Below are 22,316 nucleotides of genomic sequence, written 5' to 3' on the forward strand. Positions count from 1 at the left end.
TTCATTGGAGTGGCTCGTGATTGGGAGGTGGAAGCCTTTGCCTCATTCTAAAGGGTGTTGTATTTAGCGAGAATAAGACAGAAAGGGGAGGACAAGTTGTGGTGGATCTCCTCCAAAAGGGCTTATCTGTTGTTAAATCATTCTACAATGTCATGGGTTGTCATGATGGTTTCCATTTCCCTTGGAAAAGTGTCTAGCGCACTAAGGTTTTGTTGAGGGTGGCCTTTTTTGGTTGGTTGGCGGCCCTAGAAAGGATCTTTACCATGGATAATCTCTAAAAGCGGCACACCATTGTGGTTGATTGTGTTGTTTGTGTAAAAGGAATAAGAAGTCCGCAGACCATCTTCTGCTTCATTGTGAGGTTGGTTGTGCCATATGGAATGTCTTCTTCAGTCAATTTGGGTTGTCTTGGGTCATGCCTGGATGAGTAATCGACTTGTATGCTTGTTGGTGGACTATTGGCAACACTCGGAGCACTACTATGTGAAAGATGGTGTCTTTGTGCCTTTTGTGGTCTCTATGGAGAGAAATAAATGATAGAAGTTTTGAGGACTGTAAGAGAATTTTGGAAAAGATTAAGTCTTTATTTTTCAACACTTTGCATCTTTGGACAGCTGCTTTTGTTTCTCCTTTCGTGATTAGTTACCATGATTTTTCTTGTTCTTTTTGCTCTATTAGTTAGGTGGCTTCTCTTCTATACTTTCTATGTACTTGGGGGCACCCTACGCTTTTATTGATACGACAATTACTTACAAAAATAAATAAATAAATAAAAGAATAATATCATCATAACTCCAGAGACATAAAGATTAAGAAACTGGCAGAAGCATGAGTAACATTCCTGCATGAATCCACACGTACATGTACTTCAGACAACTGTATGAGAGTATTTGGCATTGTAGTCAAGATGTGTTGATGTCACTTTTGCCTTAAAAGGCCACCAAAAAGACAAAGAAAAAAAGTAAAAAAAGAAAAGTTCAATCAAGATCAACTACTTTAGAAGCTCCCAAGGGCCAAAAATTGGTTGGAACAAGAAGTTAAAAATGGGTTCTCCTCATAAATCTGTGAGGACATCTGCTAGTTGAATTACCACCAAGAACCACCATACCTTCTCCATCACTACTCAAGTTCTATGCTACAATGACATTGACAACCAAGACCAGTATTAGTTAATCCTAACACCAGGGCAACAACTACCATTGCCTAATCTGACATTGTTGGCTGCAATGCCACAAATACACCTACAAACCACACAACCATCAGTCCCACCCTGACCACTTCCATTTTATTCCTCTATACCCATTACCCGCGTTAATCACAACAGCATATCGCTATTACATACCTGTAATCACTTATTCCAAATATAAGAAATTGCAGAACTATTAAAGATGCAATATTGACAATAATGTCATTTGATACATGGAATACAAGGGATTGGCTCTTTTTCTCCAAGAGATCTAGAGATAAATAGTCTAATTGCAACAAGTTATCTTGAAATTCTGTTTAACATTTATATGCAACCTAAAAAATTATTTGAAAAAATTATAGCATTTTTGTGATAATTAATATGAAACAATATACTTTGAATGTTCAAGGAAAGTTTTAGCTAATTGTAATTGCGGTGCCTTCCAGAATCACTGAATCGTACAAAAATTAATTACTCAAATGCTTTAATATTCATAGTACTTGCAGCAGAAAAAAAAAAAATGCTCTTAAAGCATGCACAATGTTTATCGGAATGAAGAAGAAAAAAAGGGAAGAGAATACCTGAGCTTGTGGGACTTGAAGCGCTCACGCATTTGAAGCCACTCAATGACTTGTAGCACCCGCCTCCAATTTCCCAGTTTTCCCAATATCTGGATAACCCTCAATATAGAATGATCTGAGTATCTGATCCTCGCACTTCGCATTGTCTTAGCAAACATCCACTCAGGCATGTCTATGTCTGCACCATTCAACCTGTTAAAAAAAGCTACTTTAACATCAACCAGAATCACGACAATCCCTAATTAAGATAAATTAGAACTACATATGAAATATTAATATTGGTAAATCACATAAAGGAAGATAAAGACTGATGCAAGACATGACAAGCAAAGCTGCCAAAATGTTATCAGTAAGCATTTTAAGGACAGAATTCTTCCTGAGGATACAAATGCACAGAACACTGTTTAACAAAATTATGATGATATCTTTCTGAAATCAAGCTTCGTAACAGCATATTTTCTGAAACAACTAATAAAATGTTAACATACATTTTTCTTTCAAAAAAAATTGCCTTTTCGTAGCCCAAAAGGTTTATTTCCCAGTAATCTATCAATTAAGATAATGGGCCAGATTATTAAACAAACTTAGTATGCATAATCATACCGCCATAATATTGTTTACCAAAATAAGTCAGGTAATACTACACCGCAAAATTTGCTCTGAACAGTTCTAGATTAGTATTCTTAACTCTTCTTTCTTTAGTCATTAGGCTGTTGTTCTGGCTTTGATGTGTTAGGCGCTCTGATTTAGGCCTTGCATCTTGTTGTGTTTTGTTTGCGTCCCGTGCTTGTTTCGTATTCTTTGATTTTGGTTAATAAAGCTTACTTATCAAAAATTAAAAATATAAAAAAAATAAAAATAAAAATAAATAAATAAATAACACTTCTTTCTTAATTCATGCCACCATAATATTATTGACCAAAACTCCAATTTGTGAAGTAAGGAAATCAAAAAAAATTTGTCAAATTAGTCCAAATAGATTGAAGCTCATAGGTGCACACAATACAGATGATTAATAAAAGTGACATAGCATATGAGAACATTATAGAGCCATGCATGACGGACCACATTATCTAACAAAAAGGCCAATCCTGTTCCAATACAACCTTCTGTTGCATGCTAGTCGAAGTCCAACTAGAGGGAATTATAACCAAACTACAAGAAATACCAAAAGTTCTTGAACATATTGTGCATCTAATCATGAGGTAAAATACATAAAAAAAAAAAAATATATATATATATATATATATATATATATAGTATGCTAAAAAAATAAAAGAAATATACATATAATCCCATAGGCTTGTCAATAAAATTTTACCTGATTGGTTGATTACCAAATATAATGACAACACAGTTTTAAATGAGATAATTTGTTCAAAATTAGGAACACCAGGAAGAAGAGAAGATAGAGTGCAGACCGATTTGCTAGCTTCTGGATTCTCTCTTCCATGTCTACCCGTGAAACTCGTGGCTTGTCCATGACATCATTGAATTCATCAAAAGTTTTGAAGGCAGCTCTTTCCACCTCTGAACCATAATCATCAGCTCTTTCAGAGAAAGCCTTACGGCTTCTAGTTAATTTTCCATTATTATGCACAAATTCATTAGTAGTAACTTTTTCAACTTGGATGTACTTCCTCTCAAGTCCACCATGCAATTCCTTATCTCTTCCAATGCCAATTTTCTCTTCGTTAAAGGTTTTCTGAAATGATTTGTGATCTCGTTGGCTAATACCAGTCCCCTTGTTTCTCAACATACCCAAGGAACCCGCATCATAAACACGTTTGCCTTCTATGTTGATACTATCGCGTTTGCTTTGAACAGGAGCGAATGCCCTTGAGCTTCCCTGTTCATTAGAAGCCTTTGTACTTCTGTCCAGGTTGGAGTATTCCGATTCTTGTTCCATGTTACTGGTCTGGTGTTTCAAGAATATTCCCTTTGTTATCTCTCTCCCAGGCTTCTTATTTAATTTTGCATTTACGTTTCCTTCTTTGGCATCAATTTCATCCTTAAATTCTTTTCTTACTTTACCTTTGTAACCAAGTTTACCTCTTACCCAGGTTTCTTTGCCCATGATTCTAAGTGCATTTTTAGAGAGCCCTTCTTCTTCGACAACTTGTAACACCTTATCTTGATCCAAAAACCCCTCAAACTCCTCCAATTTTACATTTTCTTCACCTCCTTCCATTAGTGGAGTCCTGAAAATACCCCTTTCTACTGGATTATCATTCATCTTCTGCTTTTTTGAATTATCAGTTTGTTTTTTGTCCCTACTGACCCTAACCGACTCCATAGCCTTCAAATACTCATCGAAGGACGGCTTAAACTCAACCTCTTTCTCGAGAAGGCCACCGCCGACCAACCGATTGTCGGACTCTTCCTTCAACAAAGCATTAATTGTTCTGGAATTATGTATTTTGACACCACGAACCTGAATCTTCTCATTCTTCTTCACATTTAAACCAATACGAAAAATGGGTCTCCGAGGAATCAAAAAGCCATATGAACAAAATGAATTGCAGGCATAATTTGAAACAAAGATAGCATTTCTTTCAAAATAAGAGACACCCATTTGACCATTTGTCATAACTAACCCCACCATTTCAGTTTAAACCCCCACAATTTCAGAACCACCAAAAATCATCCCTACTAACTTTCCAGAACCTTGCTGAGCTATATAGAGAAACAACTGCTATGAACGCAAAGGACATTGAGGAAACAACAAAAGTAGACCGAATTCAAGCTTTTAAGAGGACTGGAAAGAGCAGCACACTTTAACTTACAGGGCCCGTTTGGCTACAAGGATGTTCGGCGCTCCAAGAACCGTGATATCAGTTACTCTGAGAACAAAATAAAGATATTAGAAAGATGTGATGGGGCTTCGCAGACATGAACCCGGAGAGGGAGGACTGAGGAGTATGCGGATTGCACATTTGCAGCTCAGAGCGCAACAACACACGTGCGTTTGTACGTGTACAGTGCACTGATAATTGCTCAAAATTTTATTAAAGGGATAAATGTATTTGAACTACATGTGAGTTTGGCTAAAAATCAACCAAAACAAAACAAAACATTTTACCCCTCAAAGTTTAACCACTTTTTCATTTTTGTCTCCTATTATTAAAAAGTGGCAATATCCTCCAAAAAAGTTTCCAAAATTTTTAATGTAAGCACTTCGTTAATAATTTATGTCTTCTTTAACAAAAATTATTGAAAATACCTAAATGCCCCCATTTAAAAAAAATTAAAAATAAAAAGAAAAAAGAAGAAGAAGAAGAAGAAGAATGAGAAGGAGAAGAATGAAGCAAAGGAGTGGCCGTAGCCACACCATAAGGCCAAATTGGGGTAGCCAAAACCACCCCCATCTGGCCATAATGGATCTCACCAGCCACATTTTGTCTAGTTAGGGGTGGCTGACAGCCACTCCCCTTTTTCTTATTTTTCTATTGAGGGCATTTTTTAGAATTAACACGTGTATATGGGGCTATTTTGAAAATTTTAAATTTATACCAAAAAGTGCACACGTCCAGCGCATGTGTGCCATTTTTTGTCAAAAAAGACGAAAATGACAAACAAAGTGCTTACATTGAAAATTTCAAAAACTTTATTGGGGTACATTGCCACTTTTTAAACATCGTAGGCAAAAGTAAAAAAGTTGTCAAACTTTGTGGGGTAATATGTATTTTTCCCCAAAAAATACAAAAACTAGTTCCTTAGAAAAGTTTACAAAATAACATGTCACATTATAGCATAACATGCGTTACTTACAATAAATAAAAATAAAATTTCACATTGTCTCAAAAGGACTATAAATCGAGAGAATTAGATCATTTACCTACATGTGTGTGTGTGTGTGTGTGTGTGTGTGTGTGTGTGTGTGTATCTTCAAAGCGTCGAGAACAATTTTTGGAACGACAAGTAATTCTTCAATTCTATCCTTGAATTATAGTCATAAGGCTGTAATCAAGCCTAGTCAAACTTTAAGACATTAAGACTAGCCCATTTTATGAGGATGCAAAGTCTTGAAGAGGACACATTAAACACATAAAAAGGAAAAAGAAGAAGATGTAAAGTCTTGAAGAGGAGAAACACAAGGCTAAGAGCTATCAAGGTAATAAAATGTTGTCTTTGGTATTATTTTTGAGTTGCTTTGTGAATGTATATTTGAATGTGGTATTTTTTAAATGGTAAATTGGTGTTAGTTGTGAGTTGTTTAAAGAATGGTGACTTGTTGTTGTTGTTGTTGTTAATTTTTTATGAGATTGTATAGGTGTTTTGGGGTAGGGGTGAGTTGAATATTGTAACACCCCACCTAAACACATGGTAATTATTATTTTACAAACCCCAATATCCTTAAATATTTTAAGAAATTATTTGTGAAAGGAAATTGTGACAACCCGGGTTTTTTTTTTCTTTATATATATATATATATATATACACACAAATGTAAAACGAGTCATCACAGTGGCACGACTACGTGTTGCTCAACCAACATAACATACACGTTCCATAACATGTACCTAATATTCAGAGTTACATCTAACAACGGAATATAATAATCAATGTGCAGCGGAATACATATCATAAGCGGAAATACATCTAATGCCTAACAGATAATTATATCAAGAGTCATTTACAAGTTTATCTATTTAATGCTTATTAAACACATTATTATAATTACATACCAAAATACAGGCTCAACAAATACATATGCCACGTAGGACATGAGCCATAAATAAAATACCCAAAATCCGAACTACCCATGAGTCCAGCATATCATTATCACGATATGCTCCAATCATACCACCCCACATGCTAAGCAAACTTGTCATCATCTACATCTACGGTACCTGCAACCAAGAAACCCCATCTACACAATTATGGTGGTATCCACATTCGCATAGGTGAAAGAATGAGTTCACCGTCTCAATATAAAACATGCTAAGACCTCAGTGATATTAAACTAACTGAGTTTTCACAAAGAACCAACATTTTCTTTATTTTTAGTCATGCGAACACTATATCGCCACAATTTACCAATAGCTAATACAGTAAATGCTGACTATCCAGAAAATATTTAAAACATACTATATAGCTGTGAATATATGTAGAAGTTCTAATCTACCGTTTGGAAATTTCTACATATAGACCCCTCTATAATAATACTTTTCAACGATAACTCAAACATATGTGCACACGATCACTCCATCACAAATATCACGCATACACATAGGTCTTAAGCAAGAAAACATGGCATCTTATTCTTCCATACTAAGATATCATCCGTCAACATAATACTCACAACACCATCGCTAATCGTATTTCAGTTTCATGCCTTAAACGTCAATAAATCATGTGAGCACTAGAGTAAAATTCTATTATGCTAACACGTCTTTCCTGAAGAACAATAACAGTCAACCTTCTTACTCATAGACATGCCATTACTCGCACCTAGGCAATCATGAATCCATGTATTTTCAAGTTCAATGTTTCTTAAACACATGGAACCATCCAATAAGAATATACATAAGCTCTTTTTATTTAAGACACTTATGCATACCAATACATCTAGTAAAACTACTCATAATATAAAAACATCGCACTCATAAAACAATGTTATATATGTTATGCATGAAACTGGGTTTATTGGGGCTTAGGTTCCCCACAATATTGATAACTGTTGTTTCACTGTGTTTATTGCGTTCTGTTACTGCTATACTGTTGTTGTATGTATGCTCTATACTACATGATCTATACTCTGTGCTTGATCAGTATATGTCTCACTACTGTATCATGTTGTAAAATCATGCTTTACTAAATCATGTTCTCTTAAAACTAAACAAATCCAACATTTCATCAAACACTTTGAAATCATTCAAATCATAGTTTCTTCATAAAACATAAACAATTTAAATATGACATGTTCTCAAACAATTTGCATAATTTAAATCCCACACACTCAAACACTTTAAATCAATTCAACACTCTTCACTCATGCATCATTTCTTAAACATGATTGATATAATTGAATATAATCAAACTATTCAAATTATCCAAAACATATATTTCATTATATGGTCGGTTCGAAATTATAAAACAATATATTTTACAAATCCATAATATACAAAATATATTTTCTCAATGAGTAAAATACTTACTTGGTTGCGCAAATATTAGGCACTAGGCTTCCTAGATATCACCATTGTAACGGCCCGTTTTTTTTTTTTTTTTTAATTTTTTATACAAAACATTCGCCTAAACATTAATCTCTTAAAATATAAACGGATCTTCACAGTGGCACAACGATGTGTCGCAAAGCCAACATATGGTACATATCCCATAATATGTACCTGGTAAAGCAGAGTATAACTTCTATCTACAATGCAGCGGAAAACATAAACCTAATAGCGGAAATCACATCTTAAACATCTATCATAAATTAATCATAATCAAGAGCCAATATTACATCTATCTATTTAAGTATTTCCTCAAATTAATTACATAACATAAATGACTCTATACAATAACAAGTGACACAAGCGTCACAAGCCATAAACAAAACCCATCAAGTAGAGGATGCCCATGGTCCCACAATTACGACCGTCATGGCGAGCTTCGGTCATAATATTTCAAGTACACTTTTACTACGTCATCAACTACGACCGGAGTACCTGCAGCCAAAGAAACATCATCTATACGGTTGTGGGGGTTTGCCACATCCGTATAGGTGGAATTATGAGCCCACCGCCTTAGCATAAATAATTACACTAAGACCTCAGAGGTATACTATTCATTGAGTTTTCGCAAAAAACCAACTTTTCCTTTTTAGTCATGCGTACACTATAACAGCTACCAATTTTATAAACTTTTGTTTGAAAATCCACATAGCTGATATAGCATACACTGACAAATAGAAAGCATTTTAACATACTATGCAGTTAATATTATTCGTAGGAGATTCATTATAGAAAACAATGGCATTTAAATCATGCAACAATCCAATACCAATATACATAAGTTCTTTTTCTATCGAGACTCTTATGCATACTAATACGTCTAGCAAAACTATAATATACTTATCTTGAAAACATCACACAATTTAAACAATGATATGCATGCTCATGATAGTCTTTTTGTTCATTGTGAGGCTTACCCTCTCTTCCATTATTATGAGCCTTACGCTTTATTTGTTATTATGAGCCTTACGCTCTCTTCCGTTATTATGAGCCTTACGCTCTCTTTCATTATTATGTGTTCATGCTTTATGCTTTACAATTCAAACTTTATACTCCTATTCTTTGCAAATCATGCTTTCTGACTCTATATTCCTATTATTTGCAAATCATGCTTTCTTCAAATACCATGAACCAATCAACATGAAATTTCATCATTCTTCTTTGCATAATTAAATCCCAACTGCAACACACTTTCAGATACTTCAAATCAATTCAAAACCTTTCATTCATGCATCATTTCGTAACATCATTGATATTTCAACATAATTGAAACTACTTAAAACATCCAAAACATACATGTTAACATATCGTTGGTTCAGTTAGAAAATCATATATCATTTGCATTTCTATAAAATACATAAAAATATATTTCCTCAGTGAGTAGAATACTCACCTGGCTGCATTGGACTTATGACTCGAACTCTACATTGGAGAACCAATTGAAGTCTCCAATCCAGACTCTATCCTGCAAGTAATTATGACGTCAGACTAGCCATTGAATCCCATACCCTTATAACACCTACACTACCCGCATACTCACACGTCGCGTTACCCACTTCGAAGTTTAGTTAAGGATCCTAAACTATTATTAGGTTATCATTTAGACTAGGTTCTTATTTTATTCCACTTATCATCTCTAGGACACGTTTACTATCTTATTTGACTACTTATTATTATTATTATTATTATTAAGTCACACTATCATTGTTAATGCTTTTATAGCTTATTACTCGCCTACATATATATATATATACATATACATGAATGTATACGATGCTTAAACCCCATCTAATGATACACTAAAATGCTTAGTGTACATGAATAGGTGGATTAGTTACTTAGTTACCTACTTATCATTATTAACAATTAAGTCTTATAGTTGGTTTATCCATTTAAGCAAATTAAGTGTATTCGGTCCATACACACACATATATACACATATATGTATAGGATGCTTATCAAGCTAAGCATTATACTTGGAATCAATTTGTTATTAGTTCACAACTCATATCAATTTTATTACATCCATTTCGATATCTAAATTGTTATCTATGTTTACTTGACTTACTCATTGATTCTTGTATTTCTTTTATAGATATCTATTCATATATTTCACTTTATCTTTTTATTATTTTCTTTGACTATTTATATCTGTGTCTAAGAAGGAAATTCGATTTCTTGTCAAACACTAATGAGCGTCCGGACGCATTGCTGAGACGTCCGGACGGATGCAACCTTGAACAGTTCGAAACTTCTTGACACTAATGGGCGTTCGGACGCATGACTGGGTTGTCCTGATAAAAGCTTGGGATTCGACTTCTCTGACTTGAAATCTGCACAGAATCTTCTTTAAACTTCTTGTAGCATATTTCTGAAATGAAGACTTTGAAATAAACGACATCCCTAATAAAATGGCAACATTACTTAGAAGTGATTTTGTCAAACATAATGCAGCCAATCACATACTAACACTGCCTAATTGCATTTTTGTAGTTTAGCATCTTATCTTGTAGGTTTGGATTTATATGTTTAATACTATGGGTTGAATGTTGGTTTAGCATGGGTAGGTTATGGTTATGATTAAGTATGTGATTCCTTGTTATTTTTGCATGATTAACCTACTATTCAGAAGCATTAGATGTAGACCCATGGGTTATTTTTATAGGGTATTTTCAAGTTGATAATGGGTTAGATATTATATGCAATGCATGGTGGTTGCTTGTGTTTTACATGTAATTTCATGATGTATAATAGAAAGTATGTTTGGGAACAAGAACAAAATAAGATTTTATCTCACTTTTTCAAAAACAAATCAGATTTTAGCTCACTTTTTCTAATTTTTTCTCAGAAAGTCAAACTATCCAAACGTCTTTTTTAACTTTATTTTCCTCGAAATTTGCGCACTAACTTATAGTTGAATTCAGATTTCAAAAAATCAAACACCCAAACGTGCAGAGTTGTTGTAATGTTCAAGAAATTGATTAGGTGTTAAAAGACTTGAATTAGACTAATTAAACAAGAAATTAGGAAAAGTGAAGGAAAAACACTTAGGATTTGCCCAAAAGGGAGTTTATGTGAAGAGTGTCTGGACGGACTAAATGGTGTGTCCGAACAGGTTTAGCAGAAAGTCAGTTGTGACTTTCTATGAATTGTGTCTTGATGGGCTTGGCAGAAAGTCTTGGTTTTCTATGCGTGTCCGGATGGGCTGGGCTCGTGTCCGGACAGGACTTCCAGTAAGTCCCGGTCCCTTGCGTGTGTCTGGACGGACCGATATTGCATCCGGACAAGCCTTACAAAAAGGTTAGGTTTGCGAATCCTCTTGCGCGTGTCCGGACAGGGCACTTGCATGTCTGAACAAGACACTCTCTCGTTTTCTTTTAGGGTTTTTGTCTAAACCTTGATTCTTGAAGGTTTAAACCTCTGATCTCAAATCCGACTCCGGAAACATGATCTACAAAGCGAGATCTACGTTTTCACCGTTTTATTTGAGGTAAATCCGAAATTTTTAAATTTCTCTAGTTTTGGTATAAATCTTGAGAGATTGAGTTAATCTTCCATTTTTCTCTAGGTTCTGAGTGTTTTGGAGCACCCTAAGCGATCTCCAAGCTTTGGGTCACGCTTTGGTGTATTTAAGGCAAAGGTCCCGAAACCCTATCTTTTAGTTTAAATGGTTAAATTGTGGTTTGAAGTTTCTAACTCTAAGTTTATCTTATAGGTTAGTACTATTTGTTATTGGGTTGTCAATAGAACCCTAGAAATTCTATGGGTTTTCCATAGGTATAGCCTTTGAGTAATTCAAGAGCTATTTGAGAATTAGAGTTAGAAATACTAATGTGTCATGCAATGTGTTAATACAGAGATACATTGCAAGGAGTTGGTTAGGAATCCACCGTTAATCATAATACCGAGCAGCCAAAGTGAGTATTCTACTCACTGAGAAATATACTATGCTTTGTGTATTTTATAGCAACACTAAATGATATGTTTGTTTGAATTTGAGTCGATGATATTTTATGACAATATGTGTTTGAGTGTTTTCAATACTTTCAAATATGTTGAGATATGATGATGATGTTTTATGTGTTTTAAGATATGAGTATGAAAGTATGGATTGAAGGATGTTTTGATGAGTTTTAAAGTATGATGAGAATGAGATATCATTTATGTGATTTATGATGAGTAAATGATTTTATGTGATGTTTATGAATTATGAAAGAGATATGTGTTGAAAGCATGATCATGGAAAAGAAAGAAAGATGATTTTATAGCATGAGCATGGATGTGAATGAGAAAGTGCATAAGAGACTAAAGTATTGGGACAAGTCCCCAATATCACACTAATGAACAAGTCCATGGGGGCAAGCCCTTGATGATGTAAATGGAATGATGATGATGTAATGGAGGACAAGTCCTCGAAAGAATTGAGTTGCAAGCTCTCACTACCTAGGGACAAGTCCCTCATGATGTTAAGTGTGTACACGAAAGGATATCCTAGAAGCCACCATAACAAGTCCCAGAGTGATAAGAAAGAAAGCATGCATGGCATAATTTTATATGATGTTTTATGTGATGTTTTAAATGAGATTTCATGCTAGACATATCGATATGCCTATGAGTTTGAATGGAACAAAGCATATGATGTTTTAAAGGTTTTAAGCTTAATTGTGCTTAAATACTTGTATCTCTATATAGCTAGGTATGCTTGTATCTCTGTATAGCTAGGTATGATGCCACTTGATTTCTACTTAGACGTACATGTATGATAGTACCTCCCCAAAGGTTAGAAAGCTTGTGTACAAGTATAGCTAAGTCACATAGTATGTACGTATGTAAAGGAAAATAGTATGTTATAGATAGGCTTATATGTAGGTGATTCCAAGTAGGAGATTGGAACACACACACACACACACACACACACACACACACACACACACACACACACACACACACATATATATATATATCTATTCATAGCTACGTAGTATGATGTTCACATGTTTATGAAATATCAGTGTTTACTTAATCAGTTACGGAATGTTTTAAAAGAAAGAGTTATATGAATGGTAGCTGGTATTGTAAACGTATGATAGAAGGAAAGAATGGTAACTGGTATCGCGACAGTTATATGTAACGGACTTGAGGGTAGTCCATATTTGGTAGACTTTTGTATTGGCTTGTGTCGCTTGTGACACATATTCTTTTTATATGTAATTAATATTTTTATTAAGCCTTTAACAGATAGACGATGTTATGGCTCTATTGATGTAATTAACATTTGATAGTTTTATGAGATTTAATTTTCGCTGCAATAATGTTTTCTGCTGCATAGATGATATACTCTGATATACCAGGTACATATTATGGGATGTGTAATATGTGTTGGCTTAGTGACTAATCGTCATGCCACTATGATGATTCCATTTTGTAATAAATAAAAAAATAAAAAATGGGTCATCACAGTTGTGGCTAAGCTTGAGAATAGGTTTGAATAAGAGTTTCTAGCATTTTATGGGTTCTGAGTACCCCCGATGGTCGAATGATTGATGAAGGTCTTAAATGGGTTACTTAGGTGTTGTGCAAATATTCACCTAAGTAATAGCTGAATAAATGTACGTTTTACTCGCAAGTGCATAACATCAAAATAATAGTATAGAGAACGAGTATGAGATCATTCCCACGAAGATTGGTAAATTGTGTTTAAAGAGAATTTCCTAAGATAAATATTTTGAATGAAGTAAAATATGATTACAATGGAATAAAGCAAACAACATAATTAAAATCAATAAATAAAAGGGTAGGGCTCCGTTATTCACCACTAATCATATTCTTTTTAGGAAACAATAAGCACAATGCTACAAACCATATTGCGATTGTAGAGTCCCGAATTTTAAATAGCATTTTAAGAGTAAAATCTAGAGGATAAACGACTAGGGTTAATTAGATGTCTAGAAAATGCAAGAGGACATGTAGAAAACACTTAGAAAATCCTAGAAATAGAGTTTCTGGACTGGCGTCCGGACGCTTGCTTAGTCCGTTCGAACGGCCTTGACAGAAAGTTTGTGTTCATAGCCCTGTCCGAACTCTCCTGCGAACACCAAAGTCCGAGAGGACCTATTAGCAGTGCTGTTTGAACACCCCTGTGAACACCAAAACCCGAGAGTTTCTGTTCGTTGCCCCGTCCGGACACCCGAGCGAATAGCTGCGACTTCTCATGCGTGCGTCCAGACGCTCACTTACCCCGTCTAGATGGCCCTAGAGATAAATGCGAATCTGAGCCTTTTTGAGTAAGTTTGGTGAACTTTTGGTAAGTTTTTTTTCTCAAACCCTAACTTATGGGTATTTTGTTTAAGTGTTGTTTTGTGAGTTTAACCCTAAGGAAATACTTATGGGTTAACATTGTTGTGGTTGAGTTGTGATTAGAAGTTATGGGTAAATGTTTAGAACCCTTAGAATTTTATGGGTAATTTAATAACGTAGCCTTTGAGCGATTCAAAGCGCTACCCAGTGTGGTTAATAGGAGACTAAAATGGTGCAATATGTTGTGTTTTAGCGGCATCTTACAGGTTGATCTAGGAGTTCATTGGGAATTATTGTAAAAGCAGCCTCAGGTGAGTATTCTACTTACTAAGAAAACTATACTTTTTCTATATTTATAGAATTGCAAACATTATATTGTTTTACATAACCGAACCGTCGTTATGTTAATTATCTGTTGTTGGATGATTCGAGTAGTTTCGATTATGTTCAAATTATATCAATGATGTTTATGAAATGATGCATGAATGAGAGTAATTATACATGATGCTTAAAATTCCATCAATCGTCCATCAGTGCTGATGTGGCACCACGCCACGTCAGCACTTATATTTTTTTTAAAAAAAATCAAAAATCAAAAACCTGCGTGCATTGAAAAGTAAAAGACCGAGCCATTTTTCTTTCCCAAAATCATTTTCCCCCATAAAAAATCTCTCTCTCTCTCTCTCTCTCTCTCTCTCTCTCTCTCTCTCCATCTCTCCATCTCCTCCCTTAACACCACCGTCGACCACCCACAAAGCCGCCACCGATACGTCCAGCTCCATCTCCGTCCAAAAGTCAACGGCTCTCCGGCCGTTCTCCATCTCCGGTTCAACTCCGACGATTCTCCATCTTTGGATCTCCGGTAGTTCTCCATCTTCGGATCTCTAGCCTTTCTCCATCTCTTATTTGGCTTTGATGGATCCGACGACCCAAACACTGTACCTCCAACCGAAGAATCCAAACCTATATCCGTTTTACTTTTTTTGTGTTCTCTTTGGATTTTGGTTTTTGGCTTTGATTCGTTGTTTTTATGCATTGATCTGTTGGTTTTTCTTGGCGTCGATCTGTTGTTTTTATGAAGAGAAAAAGAACACTGCAGAGGAAAAATGTTCCTCAACTTATTATTTATATTAAATTTATTTGGGTTAAATTTATTGTCATCTGCTGCTCTAAATTTTTTACTGTGCCTTCCGGCCACTTGCTTCAACATGCTCTGAATTGTTCCAAGTCTGATCGCGTGCCGAGGCTGATATGAAAAAGAGGTATGTGTCAGTCTGATGTTGTTTTGTCAAATGGAGGTTTTTGGTTTCTCTTTTGATTATGGGTTGATTTTGAATTTGGTTATTTGAAATTGGTATTCTATGCTTTGTGTGGATTATTTTGGAAGTCGGATTTTTTTTCTTAAAAAAAAAAAAAAAAATTATGGAGGTTTGGTTATGAATTTGGTGAGTTCAGTTTCGAGTGTTTTAGAAATTGGTTTTGTAATGTGAGTCATTTAGGGGTTTCTGATTAAATGTCTCCTAATTGTTGGCTAGCAAAGACTGTTAATCTTCAGTTTTTTTTTTTTTTGTTTGGCAATCAGATAAAAAATGAAAGAAAAGGGGAAAAAAAACCTCAAAGTTTTAATATGATATTTTCGTTCAGATTTTTTCATGTCCCTTGTTGAGTTGATGATTTTTCTAATAAAAGTTCAAACTTTTGTTGAAGAAAACCACTAAACAGCGGATTCAGATCTTGTACAATGAGGCCCATATAAATTCTAAAAAATGCCCATATAGCTGACTATTGAATGCAATTTTGTTAACAAAGATCAAAGATCATAGCCACATATGGGGATATTTTTGAGCCATAATCATGAATAGTTAGTAATATATTTCCTTTAAAAAAAAAAAAAGAAATTAAGGGCTAAATGGGAATTATGGAGAGGTTAGTGGGGTTTTTGGCGTGTGATAGATTGGTTATGTTTCTGGAGTGGTGATGTGAGGATGTGGATTGTTGGGGATTTAGAAGATTGGTAAGAGGGAAATGAAGAAAATGGTATTTTATATTTGAGAATAAATTAAAACTATTATGTTTGACGTGTGATAGGATGAGTATGAGCTACGGAAATCACATGATTTATTTGTTAATTTGAAATCATTTGTCTGTTGATTTAGATGTTGTCGAATTGGTCATCCTCGGGAAATGGTAGTGAAGAGTCGCGGAAATGCTATTGTGGTATGAGAACATATCTGAGGACTTCATGGACGGAGAAAAATCTAGGAAAATGGTTCTTTGGATGCGCTCAATACGGCAAAGGCCCACATTGCAAGTATTTTGAATGGTTTGAACCACGCATGTGACGACCCTTTTTTTTTTGTATATAACATTTTTAAAACATAAAAGGGTCATCACAGTGGCACGACTACGTGTCGCTCAGCCAACCTACGTACATGCTCTATATCATGTACCTGATATTCAAAGTAATATCTAACAGCGGAATAATCATAACACTAAAACTCATAACGGAAAGCGTATTTGAAAATACATGTGGTCCATACAAAAGAGCCATATATCTGTCTAATTGTTTAAGGCTTACAGTTATCCACAAATACAAAAGAATGGCTACACAAAAGAATATGTGACACCTATGTCACTAGCCATATACAAAATACCCCAAAAGAGTGAACTCCATAGTCCAACTCAATACGACTGTCGCGGGGTGCTTTAATCGTAGTATCCCAAATACACAGCTACGAGGTCCTCTTCTAAGTCAAGTGTACCTGCAGTCAAAGGGACATCATCTATACAGTTGTGGGGGTTTGCCACATCCGTATAGGTGAATTGATAAGTTCACCTCCTCAGTACATAATACCGAGACTTCAATGATATTAAACTAACTGAGTTTTTGCAAAGAACCAACCTTTTTTTCTTTTCAGTCTCGCATACACTATAACAGCTACCAATTTATGAACTTTTGTTTGAAAACCCCCATAGCTGATATAGCGAACACCGACTATCAGAAAACATTTAAAACATACTATGTAGTTAAACCCATACGTAGAAGTTCCAATGGCTTGGAAGCAACTACGCATACACCCACCTACAATAATACTTTTATGTTGGTAGCTTAAATGCACAGAGATCTAACATTATTAACTGTGATATCACCGTGCCTCAGGGTATTACAATTTCATGTCTATGACACATAGTTGTCCATGCGGTTACTAGAGGAAAACTCTGATATCCAAGCACTTCTTACTGATGTACCACGACAATCCATCTACCTATTCCCAAGTCACACTGATATCACAACCAATAGCGTCTCAACCAAGTACATTAAGCTTAAAACATGCTATCTCGCTCTTTAGTATGAGCTTACTATCATTTTTCGAATATGGTTAACACTGAATCCTAGGGCAATACAACTTCATGTCTATGGCACATAGTTGTCCATGCGGTTACTAGAGTAAAACTCTGATATCCAGACACTTCTTACTGATGTGCCACGATAATTCATCTACCTACTCCAAGGACACTATATTACTCATACCGAACCATGACAATACCCTTGTACGTCAAAGCTCAATGTTCTTAAATCATGCAACTAGACGATAGAAGTATACATAAGTTCTTTGCCAATAAATCTCTTAGGCATACAAATACGTCTAGTATAAAAACTACAATATTCTATATCATGAAAACATAACACAATTTAAACAATGATATGCATGCTCATGATTGTCTTTTCATTCCTTGTGAGGTTTACCCTCCCTTTCATTCTTTTGAGGTTTACCTTCTCTTTCATTCCTTTGAGACTTACCCTTCCTTTCATCCTTATGAGGTTTACCCTCCCTTTCATTCTTATGTTCATACTTTATGATTTACGGTTCAAACTCTATACTCCTATTCTTTGCAAATCATGCTTTCTTCAAATACGATAAACCAATCAACATGTAATTTTATCATTCTACTTTGCATAATTTAAATCTCAACCGCAGCTCACATTTAAATACTTTAAATCAATACAACACATTTCATCTATACATCATTTCATAACATCATTGATATTATTTGAATATAATTGAAACTACTTAAATCAACCAAAACAGATATATTCAACATACAGTTGGTTCGGATTCATAAAACACATATATTTTGCAATTCTAATATACATAAAAATAATAGTTTCTCAGTGAATAAAATATCACATGACTGCTTGCACACCAACACTAACAAGTCCTAGGCTCAATCCACAAAGTGCCGCTGTACATAACATATTGCATCCATTTAGTTTCCATCCAATAATTACACTAATTTTTGCTTTGAATTGCTCATTGACTATTTTACCCGTCAATTGTCTAAACTCATACTTAGCAATATTCCTAGGCTTATAAATAAAACTCCCAATTTATATAAATTACCAACATTAAAACATAACCCCACAAATAATTATTTTTCTACAAAACTCATGGTTAATTTGGGGTTAATTATCACTATCACCACAATTAGCCTACAAATTAACAATATAATTTTAAATAATTAAAAACCTCAAATTTATCTAGTCCATCAAATTAAGGTTTCCCCAAACTTAACCCTAATAAGAATATTACTAACTCATTGGTAATTACTAAGGGTTAATCTCATAAAATCTCACAAATATCATATACCCAAAAATTAAGGCTTGAGGAAAAGCTTACCCAAATTCACCAAACTTCAACCAAAAGTTTGGGTAGCCTCAAGTAAGCTTCAATAAGCCAAAATACCTAAAGAATATAGAAGATTAAACTCATATTTAGAATTTTACTCAAAAATCACAAAATCATGAGTTTAGTGTTTTACCTAAAAACAATCGGTAAGAACGTAGATCCGAGTGCAAGGATCACGTTTCCGAAAATGGATTGAAGATCCGATCGTTAGATCTTTGTAGATCACAATTTTTCTCTTCTTGTGGGACTAAGGGCTCACTCCTCATTTCTTTTTCCCCTTCTTTTTTGTCATTGTCCAGAAGGAATGAGCTACCTCATTCCTTGTTCTCCTTTAAGTGAGGCGCATGTGCACCTCATGTTACATTTTTTTTTTTTTTTTTTTTTTTATATCAAAGAGGTAGCGCCTCTTTGGTTGAAGGGCCGTACGACCCTTCAACATTTAAAATGGTGAGGCGCACGACTGTGCGCCTCATCATTTTACTTTATTTATTTATTTTTCTTTTATTTTTCATTTATTTTTTATTTCTTATCCTGATAAACCCATTAAATATTTTTTAGGACATTACAACGCAAATGTGAATGTGATGGCAAACGTGTATACGAAATGAGGGTGAGGATTAAGATTATGGAAGAAGAACTTCGTAAACATGCAAAAAAAGGAGCGATCAAATGTCCTTTTGTTTGTGTGTCATGGGGATTATCTGTTGCACTTTTGTTTGCTTTTATGTATTCGTTTTAGATCACGTTTGTTTATTTAGTAGCAACAGATAAAATTGGTCATGATTGTATATGAGCAAGAATGCTTTTTGTTATATGTAGTTAGTTGTAATTTTATTTCTTGGACCTTAAGGACATAGAATAGGGTATCTTCAGAATTGTTTTTTGTTTTGTCGTCCACGTGAAGAACGATTCGTAATGGTAATCTCATTATTCAGATGCTTAATTGAGCGAAATGTTATGTGAGTTTGTAATTTGTGATTTGATTGCAATGGTAATCAGTTGCTACATCTATTTGTTTTAGCAAGTCAACGTCCAACTTTTAGGTAATGTTTTGAAGTTAAAAGATGAGAGCAACTTTTTAGAAGACTTATGCCTTGCCGCAAATGATGCAAATAGAAACTCCCATGAGGCACATGCTGCAAACATGTAAGGTTATCAAGTGGCAATTTTATTTTGCTCCCAACACTAGTTATGTTGCTGTGAACTCAAAAGCTTTAAGGAACTCAAAAGTTTTCCCATGTAAAGATGTATCTAAAACAACATTGCTGCTAGTTAGCAGGTTGTACCATAGAAAAAGTTGTGAAATCATATAAGAAATAAAATCTTAATTCAACATGCATGAAAAGATTGGATTTTGCTCAAGTACAGAAGAAGCCAAGCCCATAAGTGAACCTTCTGCTTGAAAATAATTTCTCAAATCCAATTCAATTATACACGGTGATGTACATGTTTGAATTTCTACAACCGTGTTCAAAGTCTAAGTTTCTCATTTCTCCTTGAACCATATATAGGGCTTTAGCATCTCTTTTCTTCTTTCTCTTGGATCAACACATTATGGCCTTTAGTCTCTATTTGAATGACTACTAGTTCCAGCTGACTTCTTACCAGCATACCCCTATTAAAATAAACAGTAACAGGTTATGAACATAACAAGAGATGAACAGCTGAAAAGGACCAGCCACCAAAAAAATTTCAACAGCAGAATTTTAAAATAACAATTACATGATAACAAGATACAAATTAATGATCCTACAAAGTACAAAAAGCCTAACCTAAAAACCATAAAAATGAACATAACAAACTCACACACAGCAAAATAACACTTACCAAAAGTGAGAACTAGAAAATAAACCTTCGTTGGAAAAATGGGGGATCAACACATTATGGCTTTTAGTCTCTATTTGAACGGCTACTAGTTCCAGCTGACTTCTTACCAGCATAACTTTGTTAAAATGAACAGAAACATGTTATGAACATAATAAGAGATGAACGGCTGAAAAGGACCAACCACCAAAAAATTTCAACTGCAGAATTTTACAATAACAATTACATGATAACAAGGTACTAATTAATGATCCTACAAAGTACAAACAGCCCAACCTAAAAACCATAAAAATGAGCATAACAAACTCATACACACAGCAACATAACACTTACCAAAAGTGAGAACTAGAAAATAAACCTTCGTTGGAAAAACGGGGCACAACATGATTCTGTAGGATTTGGGATCCCTGCAAAAAATATTATATACAGTACCGACATCATTTTATACAATTACTCAGTTATCATGTGAAGCTTGTGTTTTATTTTGTAATACCTGAGTAATCACACTATTTTGAGTTTCGATTACATTGACATGTTGAATATTAGTTGCGGAAGGCAACGAAGCTTCATTTGTGTCCAATGCGTATTGTTGCGTTCCTTCGCAAGTCTTCAATTAATAAATCATATAAACATCTTAAAAAAGCATTTTAAAAATATTCAAATAAGCATAATTAAACACAAGGAACAGAAGCAACCTTCTTTACCTTCTTTGTTTTACTCTTTTGTTTACCATTTGTGTCACTTGTTTGATTCTTTTTTCCTCGTGTCTTCTTTTTCACCACCACTTTTTCTACTTCAGAAACCATCCTTTTTTATGGTGGCTTCCCTCTCATTTGAACCATGAGAGGACTACGAACCTTGTTACTTTCCACTGTTGTATCATCAATGGACAAATTAGAGGTAGTAGAGCCACTAGCAAGGGCTTGAAAAAGTGGAGTATGTTCACAGATCGAACCATTGAATTGCTTCGTTAACATATGATCATATTTTTTCAATGTCATGTAATGCTCCATGCTATTTGCGGCTATTTCTGCTAATTCAAGCAAATCTTTGCACAAGTCGGAATATCTTTTTGCACTAGGGTTGTGAGTACCTAAATCATAACTACCATTGATTCATTTATAATTTCGCTTCAAGTGCCTTCCTCCATCGGTTAAGAAAATATTTTTCTGGCAATGATGTAACTCCAACCATATTCAATATAGATACGACATGTTTGCATAAAATTCCTCTTGATTCAAACAAGCAACAACTACAATTCACTTCACATGAAGATCCATTGTAGTAAACAGTAAAGCATACCTTTTTCGTGTACGCATCATTAATTTGTACATGTTTAGTCATTTGATACATACACATTGCACCTTCTCGTGTGAGAAAAGAATTACTGCAATACATCACCTCTTTAATTCTTGTACTTCTTTGAACTTTGCGATAGTGTAAAGTTGTTGAAATTTCTTCTCAAAAGGAAACCTACTTAGACATGCAATTGCCTCATTAA

The 22,316-nt window shown here is 34.6% G+C and overlaps 1 protein-coding gene and 1 long non-coding RNA gene across 2 annotated transcripts in view; both read right to left on the minus strand.

The window, feature by feature from the left end:
• The window catches only part of LOC133869660 (pentatricopeptide repeat-containing protein At1g30610, chloroplastic), a 38,898-nt gene extending 34,141 nt beyond the window's left edge, over positions 1-4,757 (minus strand). The window contains exons 1-2 of the mRNA XM_062306719.1: positions 3,189-4,757; positions 1,768-1,959 (exon numbers count right to left, since the gene is read on the minus strand). Coding sequence (XP_062162703.1) covers positions 1,768-1,959; positions 3,189-4,372 — 1,376 coding nt within the window. The 5' untranslated portion in view covers positions 4,373-4,757. The remainder of the gene's footprint in view (positions 1-1,767; positions 1,960-3,188) is intronic.
• A 3,409-nt stretch (positions 4,758-8,166) lies between these two features.
• LOC133867806 (uncharacterized) lies at positions 8,167-9,691 on the minus strand. The gene is made up of 2 exons (XR_009900190.1): positions 9,400-9,691; positions 8,167-8,462 (listed from the first exon to the last, which is right to left on the minus strand). It is a non-coding gene; the product is annotated as an uncharacterized LOC133867806 (long non-coding RNA).
• Between the last annotated feature and the right edge of the window lie 12,625 nt (positions 9,692-22,316).

Source organism: Alnus glutinosa, chromosome 5 (assembly GCF_958979055.1).
Source record: "Alnus glutinosa chromosome 5, dhAlnGlut1.1, whole genome shotgun sequence".
Classification (NCBI taxonomy): domain Eukaryota; kingdom Viridiplantae; phylum Streptophyta; class Magnoliopsida; order Fagales; family Betulaceae; genus Alnus; species Alnus glutinosa.